Source organism: Pelodiscus sinensis, chromosome 12, assembly GCF_052426305.1.
Source record: "Pelodiscus sinensis isolate ZL-2025 chromosome 12, ASM5242630v1, whole genome shotgun sequence".
In the NCBI taxonomy this organism is placed as follows: Eukaryota; Metazoa; Chordata; order Testudines; family Trionychidae; genus Pelodiscus; species Pelodiscus sinensis.
In genome coordinates this window covers 49,617,275-49,637,251 of record NC_143063.1, presented here as the reverse complement: position 1 = coordinate 49,637,251, position 19,977 = coordinate 49,617,275, and the positions used below count along the sequence as shown (strand labels likewise).

Genomic DNA, 19,977 nt, shown 5'->3' with positions numbered 1-19,977 from the left:
CAGGGCCGCCTGGGACCAGCCGGGCTCATCCCCAGCAGGGCAGGGTGGGCCGTCAGCCTGCACCGTGCAGCGCGGCAAAGGAAAGGCAGACACACAGCAGCCCCTCCCCACACAGTGGGGTTTGGTTTATTTGGTGCTTCACATCCAGGTCACATCTCTCAGGCTGGGCCTGGGAGAGCAGCAAAGGGGGCCTGGCTACCCCTCCAGCAGCCCCCCCCCCGGCCAGCTATGCCAAGGGGGGAATAGAGTCAGGTCCCTCTTCCCCTTTCCTCCCAGCTCCTGCCCTGACCAGGGTCACCGGCAAGGGAGACAGCCCAGCTGTGCTGGCGCCAGGGCCATCATGTGTCTGGGCGGGGAGGCCAGCCCAGCCCCGAGGACTCTGCTCACAAGCCCAGGGCTGAGTCGTGCCCCCAACAGGGGCAGGGGGCTTCTCTCCATCATCCACAGGAGCGAAGGGCCTCCGGGGGCCCTGAGACCTGGCGTGTACCTGCCCCAGCTCTCGTGGCACCTGGGCAGGCCTAGTGCCATCACAGTGTCGCAGACAGCGCCTCGCGGGGCGGGGGGGAGACGGCCAGCACTTCCTCAGCAGCTCTGCCTTGGCCCAGACGTTTCTGCAGTCGCTCGCCTGGGAGAGCGGCAGACTGGCCGAAGCCACCGAGGCCTGCGGGCACCAATGTCACAGCAGCCGCTAACGGCCTCTGGAGGGCACCGCTGAGCCAAGCTGCGTGTCTGGCAGTGGGGAGTCAGCCCCAGCTGGCACCACGGGGGTTGTGAGACGGTTACAAACGCTCCGGCCTGCACAACCTCGCAGGGCGGCTCTGCTAGGTCAACGGCTGCTCCAGCCCCGGCAGGCAGGCTGCTCGGCTTAGACCCGGGGCTCAGCCCGAGGCAGCTGATCCAGGTTCGGAGACTCACTGCTCCCTGCCCAGAGGTACCCGCACTGGCTGCAGGCCGAGTAATGCCCCGGGACGGCGCCAGAGGCAAGGAGTGAACCAGGCCCTGAGGGGTTCAGACTGCGGTTCCTAAGGCCAGGGGGCGACCAGCTGAGCCGGGGCAGGGGGTGTCAGTGTAACAGGCGGGGGGTTGCCGTCAGAGCCACAGAAGACCGGGATTCCAGAGCCCAACCACCACTGGGCTGCAGGGGAAGGCACTTGGCGGACGGCCCGGCTGTGGCCAGGCGGAGGAGGCTGGTGAGGTAGGAGCAGGGAGGCGCCGGCGCCAGGTTCAGGAGCACAGGCCAGGTGCAGCACTTCCTCCCCGTCACTAAATGCCCCACTGGCACTGCCCTGGGGGGCGGCAGCGGCTGGGCCCTGTGGTGCAGGTCCTGCTTGCTCAGCAGCCCGCGGCGCATGGTGGGCCCTGGCAGGGCTGCCCCCAGGACACGGCTGGGCCTCTGCGGGGACACAGGTACTGCAAGCCAGGCCCGGCTCGAGGAAGGAATCCACATCTCGGCTTTCAGCAGCCAGGGCCCCTTTCTGCCCCGCAGGCCTGGCTGGGAGAGGAGCTACCCAGGGACAGAGCTGGAGCCCAGCACTGGGGGCTAGAGACACCTGCTGCCAGGCCCCCAGGAACGCACACGGCCAGCGTCAGAGCTGGGGGAGCCCCCGGCTCCCGGGCCAGGAGTGCCTCGTGCCAAGGCATGAGCGGGCGGCCAGGCCGGAGGCAGAGCAGCACCACAGCTAGCACCATGTGGAAGCCACCGCGGAGTCCTGGGGCACCCCAAAGACTAACCGCCGCGCTTGGGCGTCAGCTTCTGCGGAGATGGTGCCCACCCAGAGGCGGGGCTGGCCGCAGCGCAGGCAGGTTGCGCCCAGCGGGCACTCACTGCTAGGAGGTGCTCTCCTCCCGCTCGCTGTTCCAGTCCCTCAGGCCCGCCGGCAGGGAGGTGTCTTCATCCAAGCTCCCGGTGCCCTCTACAAACTCCTCGTAGGAGGATTTCTCCGCAAAGGGCCTGGGGCCCAGCAACTCGACCATGTCCGCCTTCTCCAGCACCTCCTTCTCCAGCAGACGCCTCCCGACCTGCGGGGAAAAGAGAACCCTCACAGCCCGGTTCCTCAGCCCCGGTTCTGCACGGGGAAGGGCGCGCTCCCCGCGGCAGGGTGACAGACCCCGCACCTCCCCGCTCCCAGCAAGCCGGGGGAGAGCTTCATTCTCAGTGGGAAATAGGTCAATGGAGGGATGATAGGAGTTACTATAGAGAACTTTCTGGGTGTCTGGCTGATGAGTCTTGCCCACATGCTCAGGGTCTAGCTGGTCGCCATATTTGGGGTCGGGAAGGAATTTTCCTCCAGGGTAGATTGGCAGAGGCCCTGGAGGTTTTTCGCCTTCCTCTGTAGCATGGGGCACAGATCACAGCTGGAGGATTCTCTGCATCTTGGGGCCTTCAAAGTATTTGAAGGCTTCAATATCTGAGACATAGGTGAGAGGATTATTCTAGGAGGGGTGGGTGAGATTCTGTGGCCTGCACTGTGCAGGGGGTCAGACTAGATGATCAGAATGGTCCCTTCTGACCTTAAAGTCTATGAGTCTATGCATCCTGCTGGTGGAGCCACCACAGGTCCCCACACTGGCTCCTGCTGGGGCCTGTTCACCAATGTTCCCTCTAATATTTTCCATCCGTGTGCAGAATAAATTTTGTTCTGTGCGCTGAGGCATGTGTGAATTTGCACCACCACAAGGAACACAGACCCAGCTCTGGGCTCTGCCAATCAGCGGGGCGCCACTGGGCTGCCTCGTGAGCGGCCGCCTGAGTGCCGTTCTCGTACCTTCTCCACCTGGGCGTGACACCGCGTCAGGAGCTCCAGGGTTCTCTCATATGCGGAGCTGATGAGGCACCGGACCTCCTCGTCTATCAGCTGGGCCGTCGTCTCGCTGTACGGCCTCTCCGTGAGCTGCTCGCCCAGCTGCGGGAGCTCGAAGGAGACCTGGCCCAGCCTGTCGCTCATCCCGAACTGGACGATCTGCAAGAAAGCCGCCCCGCTGAGCCGGCTCGCTCCCAGGGGACGAGCCGAGCCCTTCCCACGCCCGGGGTGGACACCTGGCAGCGCAGTGCCCGTGCTGGGGGCATTACCTGGGCGTAGGCGCTCTGCGTCACCTTCCTCAGGTCGTCCTGTGCGCCCGTGGTGATGCGCCCGAAGAACAGCTGCTCGGCCACCCTCCCGCCCAGCATCATGCACATGCGGTCGAAGAGCTGCTCCTTGGTGTACAGGTACTGCTCCCGGGGCAGGTACTGAGCGTAGCCCAGGCCCCACCCCCGCGGGATGATGGACACCTGCGAGGGACAAGGCAGCTGGTGGCAGGCTGGGACCAGGCTCCTGGATTCCCGAGTGGGCCTGCCAGAGGGAATGCTGGGAGAGTGCCCTCGCCCCCCCGTCCAGCGTTTATCCGGAGACACCGGATCTGGCCACAAGGGCCCGGGAGCCAACACATGGCGGGGTCCCCGGCACCAGGGGGCGCTCTCCTCCAGGGGCCCAACAAGGCAGGCGAGAGAGGGGCCCCTCCCCACCAGCTCCCCCCCCTGCCCCGGGCCCCCGGCGGCGAGGTGTGCAGTTCCAGGCTGCAGCCGGCGGGCGGGAAAGGCCCCGGGCGGCTGGTGCTGGGAAGGGGGAGCAAGCTGGACACAAACCTTCAGCAGGGGGTCGGCGTGCTCCAGGAACCAGCCCACCACGGCGTGCCCGGCCTCGTGATAGGCCACCGTGGTCCGTTCGCTCGGCTGCAGAACCTGGGTCTTCTTCTCGAGACCTGCCCACGGGACCAGGCGTCAGGGAGAGCGGTTCCAGGCCTGCACTGCCAAGAGCCCGCAGCTGGGAGCCAGACCGCCCCTGCCCCCGGCAAACCCCCAGGGCCCACGGCCCCCACGGGGACAGCCCACCCCCCCGGCGAGCCAGGGCAGCACTGGGCCGTGGCGTGCTGGCTAAGAGGAGTCCGGAGGCCCTGCTGGCTGGGCGGCTTTGGCCCCTCTTGGTTCCCCTAGAGGGACGTGCCTGGCCTGGGAGCTGCCCAGCAGTGCCCTAGACACGCGCCACAGGGATCTGGGCGCACCCTCGTCTCACAGCGCTGCCAGGGCAGAGGGAGGGGCCGCACGAGGGCAATGAGGGAAGGGCTCGGGGAGGAACCCCGGACACCCCCGGTTATGTGGGTGTGGATGGGGAGATGGGAGGGGCCAGAACGTTAGTTCTCACGAGCTCCTTTTCTGTGCAGGAGGGCCCTGCCGGAGCAGCGCAGGGCGAGCGGGAATCGCTCCCAGCCGTGGCAGCGAGCTGGGGGGTGGGGGCCTGCTGCTTGGCATCCCCTGGGGAAACTTGCTGCTTTTCCTTCCGGCACCTCAGCCTCCTCCGCCTGCTGCAGCCCACGATTCCCCACTGCTTGGCCGAGCGCCCCCGGGGCCCGTGGCTCTTTGTGCCACGCCTGGGAAGCCCTGCAGACACTGCCCACAGGGACCAGCCCTCACGCCCCCAGGCTAGCAGGAGCGTGCTCAGCTCAGCTCAGCTCCTGGACACTGGGTGTGGGACGGGGCCATCGCCCCAAGCCTGGTGAAGACAGTCGCCTTCCTGACAAGGGGCGGCTGCCCCACAGTAGTGCCCCCCAAAGTGCCAGAGCATCTCCCAAGGGCTCTTCCCTCCTCTCTGCTGGCAGCAGGGCCTGAGCCCCAGGGCCTGGAGACCCCGCCGCCCGCCGCCCCGTCTGGCAGGGCCTAGAGACCCCGCCGCCCGCCGCCCCGTCTGCCAGGTCCTGGAGACCCCGCCGCCCGCCGCCCCGTCTGCCAGGGCCTGGAGACCCCGCCGCCCGCCGCCCCGTCTGCCAGGGCCTGGAGACCCCGCCGCCCGCCGCCCCGTCTGCCAGGACCTGGAGACCCCGCCGCCCGCCGCCCCATCTGCCAGGACCTGGAGACCCCGCCGCCCGCCGCCCCGTCTGCCAGGGCCTGGAGACCCCGCCGCCCCGTCTGCCAGGGCCTGGAGACCCCGCCGCCTGCCGCCCCGTCTGCCAGGGCCTGGAGACCCTGCCGCCCGCCGCCCCGTCTGCCAGGGCCTGGAGACCCTGCCGCCCGCCGCCCCGTCTGCCAGGGCCTGGAGACCCTGCCGCCCGCCGCCCCGTCTGCCAGGTCCTGGAGACCCCGCCGCCCGCCGCCCCGTCTGCCAGGGCCTGGAGACCCTGCCGCCCGCCGCCCCGTCTGCCAGGGCCTGGAGACCCTGCCGCCCGCCGCCCCGTCTGCCAGGTCCTGGAGACCCTGCCGCCCGCCGCCCCGTCTGCCAGGGCCTGGAGACCCTGCCGCCCGCCGCCCCGTCTGCCAGGGCCTGGAGACCCTGCCGCCCGCCGCCCCGTCTGCCAGGGCCTGGAGACCCTGCCGCCCGCCGCCCCGTCTGCCAGCCTCAGCGGGAGCCTTCGGAGTCTGTCCCGGCTCTAGCTCTGGTGCTGCAGCCGCCAGCCGTGCCCTGCGTGTTCCCCGGAAAGCCCTGTGGCCGTGCCCCCGCAGAGCGCCGAGCGGCCTCACCCCCCACGACTCTCTCGATGGCCTGCTCAAAGTGCTTCTCGGCGACAGCGGGCCCCAGGTGGCGAGCGGCGATCAAGGCAGCCTCGTTGCAGACGTTGGAGATGTCAGCACCTACGACAGGAGGGCCAGCCCATCAGCCGACGCCCCAGGCTGGGCTCCCTCCCCCCAGGGGCCGCCCAAGACCTGCTAACTCAGCCCCCCGCAGCAGAGGGAACCCTGGACGCACTCACTGTGCAGTGAGCCCTGGGGGCTGGACGGCTGCAGCCGCTGGCTACCAGGCAGCTCCTGACCCCTTTGGGACGTGGCCAGACCAGCCGGGGGCGCCGCCTCAGCCCTTGGCACCTGCTCTTCCATCACAGCCAATTGCTCCAGCTCCCTCCCCCTTGGTCTTCCTGGCAACCCACCTGTGAATCCTGGGGTCCGTGCGGCCAGTTTCCTGGCCAGGGCGTCTCTGCTGATGCTTTCCTGCAGCTTCAGGGGCCGGAGATGGACCTTAAAGATGGAGGCTCTGCCTTTGATATCGGGCGGGCCTGGGTGGGAGCGGAGCCAGAGAAGTGGTTTAGAACTGAGTCGTGCAGGGCTACCTGCCGGGACGGCGGCTCCTCGCCGCCTGGGCTTCCTCTGGTTACTGCCGAGAGCGGACACAACCCTCTTGGTTTCCAGAGGAGCTGCCGGAAGCCTCCCCGTTCCCTGCACTGGCCAAGGGCCTGCAGTTGGGCCGCCTCCCGGCCAGGTGCCGCACACAATGCAGAGGTCACTACAGAGCCCCCTGGACATGGATCGCAGCAGCTGGGTAAGTCCCACAGCGACCCCACCCGGCCAGTGTCACCTGGGGCAGCGCTGCACAGAACGCCCCCAAGCCCGGCCGCGCCCCAGTGAGACCAGCCGGGCTGCCGGGCGGCAAAGGACAGCTAGCGCCCCCTCCCATGCGTCTGCCAGTGCCCGGGCCAGGCTGGCACCAGCGCTGCCAATAACCCACCTTCGGCACTGGACCTCTCCAGCCCCAGCACAAAGGCAGTGGCTGCAGCTTTTCCCAGCTCCTGCAGCAAAACATCTGCCAGCTCTGCACGTTTCACACTAACCCCCCCGGGCCTCCGCGCGTGCAGCTCTCATGGAGCTCCCCGTGCACACGGAGCCGCGCTGGGGCGCCCCCGGCAGGCAAGGCGAGGAACCACGCTGGCCCAGCCGCTGGCCCGGTTTCTGACAGCAGCGCTGGCAGCAGCAGGAGCGCGGCAGATGTTCTTTCCTCTCCTGCTAAGCGCCCGGCCCAGGCTGGGGAGCCGGCAGAGGGCGCAGTGGGCGCGGCGAGCATTACCGAGGTAAATCTGGCGGTCAAAGCGCCCCGGTCTCGTGAGCGCGGGGTCCAGGATGTCCGGGCGATTGGTTCCTGCGAGCACCACCACGTTGGTGCTGGAGTTGAACCCTAAGCAGAGGGGGAAGAGGTCACCGAGCGACCGGCCGAGGATAACAAGGGGGGGAGGGAGCCAGACAAAACCCATGGGACACTGGGGCCCGGACTCCCCAGCAGGAGCTGAGGGGCTCAGCTGCATCACCGCGGGCCCAGGGGCCACCCAGACTCCACTGCTCAAGGCAGACCTTCGGCTTTCACGAGCTTTGAGCGCAAGGCCCGGCTGGGCCCTGAGCCCGGTCCCACTGCCCCTCCCCCGGCGTGGCTGGGAGCACGTGGCCCACGGGCGGGGCATCGCCGAGAATTGCCAAGGAGCGGACGCAGCGCAGGAGGCCAGGCCCCCGCTGCCGGCTGCTCGCTCACCGTCCATCTCCACCAGCAGCTGGTTGAGGGTGTTCTCCTGCTCGCTCTGCCCCCCGAAGTTCCCCCGGCCCCGCTTCCGGCCGATGGCGTCGATCTCGTCGATGAACAGGATGCAGGGGGCGTGTTTGCGGGCCAAGGCAAACATGTCCCGCACCTGAAACAGACACACCCGGGGGTGACAAGCCTCCTGCCAGGGCCCCAGGGGCCGCTGCCTTTCCACGGGGATGGGAGTCGGCAGGGGCTCCGCAGAGCCAGGCACCGTCTCTGCTCGGTGGCCCCCAGAGCATGCGGCACCTCAAGGCTCCCCAGGCCTGGGACACCCCCCATGCGGAGATGGGAGACGAGCACCAAGCCAACCCCTGGGGGGCTCCAAGCAGGACCTGCCAGGAGCCCTGCCGCAGCCCAGCCCGTGCTGCCCCGAGGCACTGACGAGCTGAGGGGGCTCCCGTCAGCTGGTGGCTAATGCAGCTGCCCTGGCCTGGAGGAGCCAGGCCCCGCTGTCGCCTGAGGGGCCCTTCTCCTTGCAGAGCCCGGGGAACGCAGCCCGCGGGAGCGGACGGCTCCAGCTGAAGCAACTCGCACGGGGGTGGTGGGGGGGGATGGTCGGCAGGAGCAGCTACGCTCGTGGGGCAGGCATGTCCCAAGCCATCGCTTCACAGGCCAGCTCAGAGCCGCCAGCACCGGCTCCGTCCCACGTGCTTGGGCGGCCTCCCCACCTCCGCCCCCCACCCTACGCCTGCCAGCAGGCCCCGCAGCACCAGGGCAAGGGCCAAACGAGCCCGAGACCAAAGAGCCCGGCTCCCCTCCCGCCCACCCACTCACTGCTCCCCAGGCACCCTGGCCGCTAGCTCCCCCGCGCATACAGGAGGCCTGTCTAGCTCCAGCCCCACACGCCCCCGCCCCCCAGAAGGGACTCAGGCCTGCCCCGGAAGCACAACGTTGTGGGAGCCCCGAGAGCCTGGCAGCCGCACTTACCCGGGCGGGCCCCACCCCCACAAACATCTCCAGGAACTCCGAGCCGTTCACCGAGATGAAGGGGACGTCGGCTTCTCCCGCCGTCGCCTTGGCCAGGAGGGTTTTCCCAGTGCCGGGCGGGCCCGTGAGCATAGCGCCCTGCAGCAGACACCACGGAGACCAGCGCTAGCGCGGGGCCACCGGCAGCAACGCCACCGAGCCGGCTCCAAGCGCCCCGCCATCTGGTGGCTCGGGGCCACGTGGCCCAGCCGCCACCGTTAGTCACGGCAGGCCTGCCCCCAGGAATGGGCTGGAGGCTGGGACACAGACAGCTCTCGCCGGGCTGTGCCGAGCCACAGCAAGGGAAGGAAGCCTGGACAGTCAGTGTGTCCCCGCCCCGCACCTGCCCCCGCCCTGCGCACCCTGGTGCCTGCCCTACACCCCAAATCATCACACTCGCCGGCGCGTCTCCATCACCTCCAGCTGCAGCTAAGCCCCGCCCACACGGCTGACCCATCGCCCCAGGGTAACCAAGAGACGCGAATAAAGCCACAGGGGCCAGAGAGCAGAGCCACAGGCCTTGGCGCGCGGCCCCGCTGTTCGGTGGCCCCCTTGGGGTGCCTGCACCCTGCCCTCGCTCCCCTCTCTGCTGGCCAGAAAGCTCAGCCCAGGGCAGCGCTCCGCCCGCTCAGCCGAGGGGACCCAGCCACCCCCGTGGAGAAGGACCTTGGGGATCTTGGCGCCTAGGTCCTGGTACTGTTTGGGGTTCTTCAGGAAGTTGACGAACTCCATGATCTCCAGCTTGGCCTCCTCGCAGCCGGCCACGTCTCGGAACCGCACGTCGATGCTGTCTTTCAGGATCTTGGCCGTCGTCTCGCCGACGCTGAAGAGCCCGCCCCCTCGCCTCCCGCGCCCGGCTCCCAGGGGGCCCCGTCTCAGAGCGAGCAGCAGGAAGCCAACCAGCAGCAGCGTGGGCACCAGGCTCATGACGAACGTGCTGGCAGAGGGGAAAGACGCGCCAGCCCGTCACACGGCAGCTGCGGCGCCGCAGGCTAGAGACAGTCACTGCCCCCGGCCTCAGACTCACCCGTCGCTCTCGCTGCTGTAGATCACGGCCACCCGACGGGCTCCTTCCATTCCCAGCTCCAGCTGGGCAGCCTCCAGGTTCCGTTCGAACGTGTCCACGCTGCCGATGTTAAACCAGACGGACCTCTGCAGGGACAGGGACAGGGACAGATCCGCACTGGCCTCCACCTCCCCCGACCACGGCTGGGCCCTACCCCCACCGTGGCACCACGCACTGCCCGCCTGCTGCCTCGCAGACCTGGCCCCGACCCGCCACAACAGCACTTTGCTCGGTGGCCCCAGCACCCCGGCTTGCACGTCGAGGCTCAGTACAGGGGAAGCTCGCTGGGGGGCTCCCCAGAAGGCCTGCCAAGGGATTTCCTTCTCCCCCCCCCCCGGGTCTGTCTGAGCACCGAGACCCCTCTGGCCCCACGCCGAGCGAGCCATCCCCTTACCTCGGAGGCCACGCCTGGCACGAGGGCCACGCGAACGAACTGCTTGTTCACCACTTCCAGACGGTCCACCTAAGACAGCAGACGGGGGTGAGGGGTCAGGAGAGGACCCCAGGCAGTTCAGCAGGGGCGTCTCCAGGTGCCCCCCATTCTGCGCCAGCCCCGATCTCACAGCCCGGCCCCAGCCCTGGCGTGCCCCCGCTTGGGAAGTAATTACCCGATGTCGTGGGTTAGCTGGGGGCCAGAGGCTGCGACCCCCGAGAAAGGGGTGCTGCATGACGACAGCCCGGCCATGCTCCACGGGTGCCTGAGTCCCTGCAATAGGCGTGGGCCATTCTCATCCCACCTGCCATGGGAAGCCCTGCGCTGTGTCCATCCAGCGCAAGCCCACAGGCCTCAGCAGGGACCGGCGCAATGGCCCGTGGAGCGAGGCACGGTGCCGGCAGAACAGCCTGGGGATCCCAGCCAAACAGCAGCAGCACGGCACCAGTCTGGGGCAGACCCCACGTCCCTTACTGGGAGACACCTGCAGAGCGCGCCCCGCCTCGGCCTTCCTAGAGTCGCTGGGGCCTGGGCAAGCCGGGCGCACAGCCAGGCTCTGGGGAACATTTGGGGCACAGCTGGTCACACTAGGGATGTGAAGGACTAGTCGATTCCCCTCCCCCCCTTGCTGCTTCTATCAGATAGAGGCAGCAAAGGGGGGGAGAAGGGGGCACTTCAAAGGGGCAGCGCCGCACAGCTGAGCCTTGAATCAGCTGTGTGGCGCTGCTGCGCGGGGAGCCCGGGGTCAGCTGGGGACTCATGGCTCCGTGTGGCATTTCAAAGCAGCAGGCAGCATGGAGCCCAGGGTCAGTGACGTCTGAGCCCCCCACTGACCCCAGGCTCCAGGCTGCACTGCCACTTTGAAATGCACAAGAGCCTCCACTGGGCCCCCGCTGGGGACTCTCGTGCATTTCAGAGCTGGCCCCGCGTGCAGTCCGGAGGGAGTGGGACTCTCTGCTGGCCCCGGCTGTACGCGGAGTTCCGCATCCCTCCTCCGAAACGTACAGGAGACCCAGCGAGGGCCCAGCAGGGCGCCTGGACATTTCAGAGGAGGGATGCAGACGTGCCTATCGACTAGTCGATGGAGATAGTAAAATAACCCATAGTTAACACCCCTAGTTCACACAATACAGCAGCTCGGAGGGAGGTGCCATATGGTGCGCAGAACAGCTCAGCGCTGATGTGCTCTGTGGCCAGCCTGGAGCAGCGGCCCACTAAGAACAGACGGGAGATGCACAGAAGTGAGTCCCGGGCTCTCCGCTCACTTAGGCACAGAGACACAGGCCCCCTTCTAGAGCTCAGAGCTGTGGAGAAATGCTGGACGAGAGCCAAGCACAAATGGACACAGGGATGCCTGCCTGTGTCTGCAGAAAGCATCAAATTGGAGGGACAAACTGTCCTATTCCTAAGGAGATGTTAACTCTGAAACCTAAGGATGGCAGCTCCTACCACTCTGAAAACTGATATTATGGAGACAGCATAAAATAAACAAAATCAAAATCAAAATCAAAGGAGAGGCTCTGGCTGGGATGGCACTGTTAATGCCACAGACCCCTTCCCTCCAGTTACAGGAAGCTGCTGCAGGACATCCGCCAGGCCGGGGCTTGCCCCAGGAGTTGAGGCAGCTGGCACAGGGCACACAAGGCCTTACAAGTTTTATATGCTTCTACCGCGAAGGGCTATGCTAGCAGCCCAGGGCCAGTGTGGGGGCCCACCACGGGATACATAACGCCCAGTCCTCTGGGGCAATTGGCAGGAGAGGAATGCGAGTGAAGGGGGGCCCACGCTCTGAGAATGGGGTTCTCTCTGGTCAAAAGAGAGTTTTGCCCCTGACTCCCAGCGTAAGAGCTGTGCGTGAACAGTCACTGCTTTCCGGAGCCCTCCGCGGGAGTCTCCCCCAGCCTAGAGTCAGCAGGGCTCAGAGGCAACTTGGTAACCCAACCAGCGTGCTAGCAATGAGTGGGCAAAAGGGAACCCTTGCCTGCTGAGCCAGGTGAGAGCCAGTCTCTCTCACACAGACAGACACGTCCTCACCAATCCTCTAGCCAAGTAGTAATGCACAAAATGCTTCCAGTTGATTTCTTTGCCAGGATCTCGCCAAAAAAAATAGAGGAATCCCACAGCAACGCCTGTGCCCATGACAGCCAGGTAGCCGAAGTCCTTGTCGTCCCAGGGGAACTCTCCCTGGGGCGGGAGGAAAGGAAAGGAAAGGAATGCGACAAGTCAGCAGCTGGGAAACACACATTCCGAAGGAGCGCGGGAGCAGCTGGCGGTTCCTCGCTGCCCCCGCCCGCGCAGACCCCCCAGTGCTGCTGCACGTCTCACGACTGCTCTAACTGTGAAACAACAGCCAGCGCATCTGTTCTGCGGCCCCCCCGGCCTCCGAGCATGGAGCCTGCTTCCACACCGAGTGTCCCCACCTGAGCCGGAGCCCAGGACGTCAGGCCGGGCCCAGTGCTGGCCTGGGCCCATGGACTCGGCCTGAGCGCCGATCGGCCATGCTGCAGGAAATGCCAGCCATGGAGTCGTGGCCTGCAGAGCACAGGCCCCGCACGCCTTGGCCTCTCGGACCAAGGAACAGTCTCCACTAGCCAGGCTTCCCTCTAGGAGGGGAGGAGCTCGGCTCTGGGCCGCATTCAACCCCCAGTCCCCTGTGCATCACCCGCTTTATTCAAGCAGGGACTCCAATTTCCAAGCTACCCCCCACCCCAGCACTCCAGGAGCGACCGTGTAGCCCCACGGAAAAGCGATGCCTAGGTCCCGGGGGGCAGAGCTCCTGCCATGGAGAGGTCCTGCAATGCTTGGAGTTACTCTGGCCAAAAAGCCAAAGGGTTTGCAAGCCGGGCATGTAACCCTCCCAAGCAACCCCAATGCCTCTGCCATACGGAAGCTGATGCGGTCAGTGACTGATGTCGCCTGTCTAGCTACCTACCGCGCTGCCCAGGTATCGCGGACAGGAAATGACCGGTTCAGATCACATGGACATAGTCTAGTCTGCCCATTCCCCACCTCCTGGTGGGAAAGTCACCGCACCGCCGGCGCCCTGCCCTACGGACAGGCTCACATGTGTTCAGCCCACACGGCCCATGTGTCTGGGCTAGGGATGGACGTGACTAGTTGACTATCCGACAAGCAAATGCTGCTCGGGCAGTTGAATAGGAACCCGACTAGTCGCTTCCGCCCCCCTTGCTGCCTCTCTCAGACAGCGGCAGCAAGGGAGGGGAACACGAGCTGGTGCTGGGGGGAGCCAGGTTAAAAACTTGTCCCCCCCAGCACTGTCTCCCGCAGGGGGCAGGGAGCAAAAGCGTGAGCAGGGATTGAAACAGCCCCGCTCGCACCAGCCCCACAGCTGCTCCTCTCCCCCTGGAATGTACAAGCGCCGCCTGCGACTCTCTTCCGTTTCGAAGGAAGGGGCACTGAGGGGAACTTTGCTTTGCCCCTGGTGCGGGTTCCCGCTGCCTCTCGCCCTCTGAAATGTACAAGAGCCGCAGGCGGCCCCTGTACATTTCAAAGGGAGAGGCGCAGTGGGACAGCGAGCACCCCCCTTATCGACTAACCGAGTAGTCGATGGAAATCCCATCGACTACTCGATTAGCCGATTACTGGAAATGTAACACCCCTAGTCTGGGCTGCAGGCCGGCGCGAAGGCTCTCCCTGGCATTGCTGGAGTTTGCCGTGGATACTGCCCGTCGACAAGGTAACCTTTCCTGCCATCGCTCGTGTCCTCTCTCCGACGCCTGGGTGTCCTCAGGGCAACGCTATAGGCAGGCACAGCACACAAGGGTTCCAGGGCTAGTTCCGCTTCCTTAGCCCCGAGTCAAGTTTGAGTGCAGGAATTGCCTAGTTTTCAAAAACCAAACCCATGTAAGGCGCAGGGAGTCTGGTGGCAGGGGTGCCTGGATGTGCTGAGCACCGCTGGTCCAACTCTGCCCTGAGCTGGTGATGAGCCCAGGGCAGGGCAGAGGAGGGGACCCACGTCCCCTCCTCACTCTCGGAGGATGCCCTAACCTGTACCCTGTTAGGGTACACTTCCCGGTCCAGTCAGAGACAGGGCCTGAAGCACGGGAGGCCAGACTGATGTTTGGAATCAACCAAGGGACTTCATTCTCCTGGAACCCTGACGGCCGCTGTCGGTGTCACGTAGCTACCCACCTTCCACACGCGCCTCCACCACCCGGAATCCTCCTTCTTCCCTCCTCTCTTGCCGCCACCGTCTCTGCCTGCGCCCCCAGGAGCGAGCCCCTTGGGATCAGGGAGGCCTAGGGAAAGGAAAGGTGAGTTAGGAAAGAAAATGGGAAAGAGATGTGTTGAGACCCGATTTCCCCACACCAGTCACACGCTGAACCACCAGCCCCCGGATTCGGCAGGTTTGGAAAGTCCAGCGGAATAATGTTGATACTCGCAGCTCATTTTTGTGGATGAGGATACAAATCTGGTATGTGTGCAAGGCCCCAGTGATCTGCTCCTCACCAAAACTCTCCCACCTCCTGGACACCCTCAAAACCCCCCAGGACCAGCCCGGGAGGATCCGGGACTGGTTACCTTTAGTGTCCTGAGTATCCTCTCCCGGGCTGGGACTTCTTCCATTCTTCTTAAAATATTTCTCAAAGCCTGAGAGAGAAAGGGAGTGTTACTGAAAGGGACAGTGGCTCTGGCCTGGCCCTGGCCCGTCACAGCACCCCCTCTTTATAGGGGAAAGATCCCGGACAACCAGAAAGGTGCTGAACCAAAACCAAACAGGGAGGGGAAAAGATTCTGGTGATGGTATTTTTAATGGAATAAAAGGGGGCAAGGCGAGTATGGACAAGATTGGAGAGAAGGCTGTTACATTAGTAGACCCCAGATATGAACCCCAACCCTTTACATGTGTTTACCACACAGCGTTGTCCAAGGGCGGCCTGCCCTGCTTCCAGGGTCTCACTTGGGCAGATGAGCTCAAAGGAAAGTGAGGCATGTGCAGTGCGGGACTGGCGAGTGGCTTTCGCCGCCGTTTCTCAAGCCCTGGCAATATCTATATTGTGTAAATAATACCTAATAATAACTGCCAAACGAGACCGCTTCCCAACCTGCTGACAAAGGGCCTGATCCAATTTAAACTGGGCCCAATGCAATCTGTTGCTATTACCCAAGAAGATCCTGTTAACAGGCAGTCACCCTTCAAAAATATACGGGACCAATCAGTAAAAGCTCCACTGCTTGGGAGAGGCCATCTTTGAAGAACATTGGAGAGACTTTGAACTGACTTCTGAGAGCAGGGCTTTCTCTCACTGGACGTGCTAAGCCTGGTCTTTAGCTCATGTTTCACTGTGCGGGTCAGAATAACTCAGAAATGTGTCATCACAGCTAACTCCATTCAGGTCTAGACAACGTGCAGCCCAAAGGCAGAAGGACACATTTCTTGAAACTGGAGTCAAAACATCTCACTTCTTCACAGAGCTCCCAAAAGGCTTGTTCACCCAGACACACCAGTCATGGCAGCCCTCTCTGTAGTTTCAGAGGGATACCATCTACGGTTTTTGTTAGTCTCTAAGGGTATGTCTACACTAGCCCCCGAGTTCGAACTAGGGAGGCTAACGTAGGCATTCGAAGTTGCAAATGAAGCCCGGGATTTAAATATCCCAGGCTTCATTTGCAACTTCGAATGCCTACGTTAGCCTCCCTAGTTCGAACTCGGGGGCTAGTGTAGACATACTCTAAGGTGCTCCAAGACTGTTCATTATTTTTTAAGTTCTCTCTGTAGAGACACAATACATTCTGCCTCCCTGTGGACACGCCACGTGTTTCCACATAGCATCTTAACACACTGTTTAAATCATCAACTGCTTGGATAAGGAAAACTCACAAAGAGTCTGTTCATCATCCACACCGGAATGACATGGTGATTTCACCTCTGTGGCAACAGACCCGATCTCTCTGTGGGCTTTTGTGGAGCAGCAGGGAGCCTGGGGCAGTCTCTCATGGGGAGAGACCAAGGTACCTCCATTTCAGTGGTTCTCAAACTTTATGGCCCATGAACCACTTGGCTCAATGCAAACCTTTCCACAGACCACCAGTTGCTAATGGAAACTCACAGTTAATTATACAATTACATCCAAGCCATTTTGCTAGTGCTGCAGCTAGGGAGAACGATTTAATTTAAATTATTAAACAGATTAAGCGTTTTAATTTTCTCATGTTAGTTCATCCAACTTCATTTTAAATAAAATAAAATATTATGTCCAACACAAAAGGTTTCAATGTTTTCTTTATTTATGGCAGGGTGGGGAACCTTTTTTGGGTTGGAGATCAAAAGAAAAGTCAATTGGGGACCACACAAGTGAGAAGCAAAAAAAACCCTCTTCCAACCCCCCTCCCCTCCCCACCCTCACTGATGTGGCCCAAAACTGAGACACCTCACTTCTCTGGTGCTCCTGCCCCACGGGGTGAGGGGAAGGGACAGGGAGGACTGAGGTTCAGGGCTTTCCATATACCAGATTTGCTTTTCTGGGGTTCTGGAGTTAGTGAATTTATGGCTCCCCTTAGGCTCTGGGGTAGGGACAAAAATGAGGCGTTCAGTGTGAGGGACAGAGCTGCCAGTGAGCGGGTTAGGGATGGGGTGCAGGATTTGGAAGGGAGGTGGGGGCAGAAAGGAGAGAGGTTATGAGGTCTGGGTGGGAGATGGTGCAGAAGCAGGCTTGGAGGGGGGTGTCTGGCCAGGTGGAGGGAGCAAGAACAAGGGAGGGTGCAGTGTGTGGCCAGAAGAGAGGGTGCCGGAGCAGCTAGGGGTAGGTGTCTGGCCAGGAGGGAGGGTGCAGGAACAAGGGAGTGTGTTGGAACAAGCTGGGGGAACAAGGTCTTGGGGGGGGGAAGGGAGTGAAGGGGACTACGGTGCAGGGTCTGAGCATGAGGGAGGACGTTTACCTGGCTTTGTGTACCCTTGCAGCGACCCCAGGGATTTTCAGGACATTTTAGTACTTGATGGGGACACAGTATTTAAATTCGGGACTGTTTCAGAAAAACTGGGACGTATGGTCAGTGTAAACTTATTGTTTAATGTCTCTATCCCTCTGCTAACCACAGCTACACCAAGAAATCTAGCAGAAGCCGAAGGCCCTACGAGGAGCCTTGCTGAGGACACATACCTTTGGGTGGTTTTGAGCAGAGCCAGTGCCAAGTGGATGCTATGCTCCCTGGGTAGTCCTGCTTCAGGGTGGTGATCCCCTTCAGCCACTAGAACAGTAAAGCACAGTAGTCATCTCTACATCACGCACACATGACTGTCCTGGTTCTCCGGGGACAGGCATTTCTCACAATGATGAGAATGCGACTGTGTTCCAGCTTCCTTCTGGGGCCGCAGGCAGCACAAGTGAAAACTAGAGCAGCACTGAAGCTGCTCTAATTGACAGCGACCTTTGCCCTTGTCTCCCTATTCCTGTGAGGAGTGCTCCGTGGCCGGACTGTGACCCAGGCCAGGCCTACCCAGCGCGCTTTACCGTGGTACGGCTGTGAGGCTATGGCTGCACGGCTGCCAGGGACGGGGGTAGCCACAGTGCCACTGCTGTTAAAGCCTTTGCAGAGCGTGTGTGTGCGTGTGTGTGTGTGCGCGCGTGCGCACCGGCTTCCCACCCCCCGAGTGACGAAGTTTTAACGATGAAGGCGCAGAGCCAGGAACTAGAGTAGCCGGGTGGGGGTGAGGGGCACGTGGGGCAGGACCCTGGAGCGGGAGCAGCCCGGCCAGGCATGTGTGTGTATGTGCATGTGTGTGTCTGTATGTGGGGGAGGGGGGGGTGTCAGCAGGAGACAGCCCAGGGCCCTGCCTGCCCCCACCAGGTGCAGCATTGCAGGGAGGGAGGGAGGGAGCTGCAGGGGCGTGGCCTGTTCCGGGGGCGGGGCTTTCACAGGCCAGCACGACGGGCAGACTCCTCCCGCTCAAGGCGCAGCCTCGTGCTAACCACCAGGCCACGCCCCCTGAGGCGCCCTCGCCGCCCGCCATAGGGGCGCGTGATCCCCGCGCCGAGCGCTCTCCGATGACGTCACCAGCGCGACGATTCGCCCCGCCGCACAGGCGAACGGAGCCGCGCGCTTTACGGCAATGCCGGGAAGGACCCGTCGCCTCTCACCTGCCGGGTCGGTGGCAGACCCCTGAGCCCGGCCGCTCTGTGCGCCCGGCGGCACCCGCGCCACAGCGCAGCGAGAGGCGGCCCCGACGCCAGCCGATGAGCCATTCCCCCGGCCCTGTGCCTGGACGCGCATGCGCAGACCTCCCTCCCGCGATGCCTGGACGCGCATGCGCCTTGCCCTGCGTCCTGCGCCGGGCTTGGGCGGAAGCGCCTGACGCCGGGTGACGAGGGCCGGAAGGACGCCGCCGGGGGCCCAGCGAAGCGCTCCGGGTTGGGAGCAGCGCTGGGGCGCGTGGTTCCGGGCTGCCTACGGTTCCGCCTTTCCCGGGCCGGGGTGCAGCGGGGGCCGCTCCCGCCGCGGAGCGCACAGGCGGTGGGGGCGAGACAGACCCAGCTCGCTCCCCAGGGCCCCCCCTCCCACGGGCAACGCTCGCAGCCCCCTGCCCCCCCTCCCAGCCCTGCTCCAGGTTGCCACCTCTCCCAGAACGGGCAGCGCCGCAGCTATCGATGTCTGGTCTGTCCAGTCCGGGAGAGTTGGCAGCCCCTTTCCCCCCATAGCTTGAGCCCCCCCCTCCTCTCCGGGGGGGGGGCACCGGTGCTGGCGGGAAAGTAGGGTCACCCCACCCTACAGCATAGGGATGGAGACCATATTTTCTGAACCAAAATTAGGCACCCATTAGCCACGCCCCCTGCCACAAGAAGCCCCACCCCTGGGGGTAGTACTCCTGGGGTCAAGAGGGACACCTGACCAGGGGTCAAGGGTGTCCTGTGACCCCTCTGAGAACAGCTCCTGTTGTCCTACCAATCCGGATGGGTTTGGCCCTCACCGGATGGACGGACAGACACACAACCATCCTGCAATTGCAGTCACCCAACTTGCATTGCATTAGCTCGGGGGGAGAGGCTGGGGGGACGTGTTCCCACTAAAATGTTCCTCCCATGAGTGGAGTGAATTTTGTCTTGTGCACCAATATTGAAGTCGTGCACTTGTTCAGACATGTGCCACTGTGGCACCCAAGTTATTAATAAATATCTTATAAACCTCTCCCCTTTCCTTCTGCTGCCATGTCTCCTCCCCTTGCTCCATCAGCTCCCCTGGTGCCTGCTGCTGTCCCTCCAGCCCACACCCTCCTCTGCTGTCCTGGCTCCTTTCCTTCTCATTCCCCTCAGCCCTTTGGGGACCTTTCCCCTCCCCATCCTCCTTGACCCCTGCACTCGCCCTTCTCTTCCCCTCGTGTCCTCACCTCTAGCCCCATTCTGATCATCTGTAGCTACCCCTCCCTTTACTCATCTGTCCTGTCTCTCCTTTGCCTTCTGGTGTCTGCCCTTCTACTTCACCCCCACAATCCCCTGGCACCTGCACCTTCCTGGTGTTTCCCCCCTTCCCGCCCTCTTTCTTCCTGGTGCCCATCCCCTCACCACCCTCTGCCCCAGTTCCTCATATACCCCTCTGTGCCCTCACATAACTTGCTCCACCCCTTCTTTCAACCCCTCTTCTGCCGGCATCCCCTCTCCTCTTCTTTCCTCTTGCCCCCTTCCCTCTCTTCTCCAGCATCACCCTGTCCCCTCTCCCCTCCCCCCCTCCCCGACACCTTCCCTCCCTTCCTGTCCTTCCCTCTCATTCTCTCCTCTTGTCCCCCCTTGTCTCTCCTCCACCCTGCCCTTTGGTGCCTGCCCCGCCCCGCCCCCCTCCCCTCAGCACAAGCTCCTTTCTCTCCTCACCCCACCTTCCTCTTACTTCTCCCCCTGCCCCTTCCCTCACCTTCTGCCTTCGACGTGGAGAGCAGTTTGTGGGGGCTGGGGCCACAGTGCTATTTTTAGTACCACAGTCTGGCCCCAGAAGCCCCCACAGCCACAGCTGCTTCCAGGGCAGGACTACATGCTGGGACTGGAGCAGAGGCACCCATGGTTCTATTTTTAGTACCATGGTCCCAGTTCCTGCAGGTGGCCCAGAAGAGGCCCATCCCAGTGAGGCTGCCGTGGCCGGAATGCACCTAGTGCAGCTGCTGCTGCTTGACTCCACCTGGAGCCAGGACTACCTACGGGGACCGTGACCATGGTACTAAAAATAGCACCACAGGCAGCCTGTGCTGCAGTTCCAGC

General features: G+C 63.4%; 1 protein-coding gene across 1 annotated transcript; it reads right to left on the bottom strand.

Moving 5' to 3' along the window:
* Positions 1–92: 92 nt before the first annotated feature.
* On the bottom strand, positions 93–18,112 carry LOC102460647 (mitochondrial inner membrane m-AAA protease component AFG3L1-like). The gene is made up of 17 exons (XM_075939802.2): positions 17,875–18,112; positions 16,897–16,984; positions 14,318–14,386; positions 13,928–14,034; positions 11,810–11,959; positions 9,737–9,805; positions 9,304–9,428; positions 8,943–9,213; positions 8,238–8,375; positions 7,263–7,416; positions 6,807–6,914; positions 5,896–6,021; positions 5,492–5,602; positions 3,626–3,741; positions 3,071–3,271; positions 2,766–2,960; positions 93–2,019 (listed from the first exon to the last, which is right to left on the bottom strand). Exons 1-17 carry the CDS (start codon positions 17,977–17,979, stop codon positions 1,828–1,830), a joined length of 2,325 nt encoding a protein of 774 aa, XP_075795917.2. The 5' UTR covers positions 17,980–18,112; the 3' UTR covers positions 93–1,827.
* Positions 18,113–19,977: the final 1,865 nt, after the last annotated feature.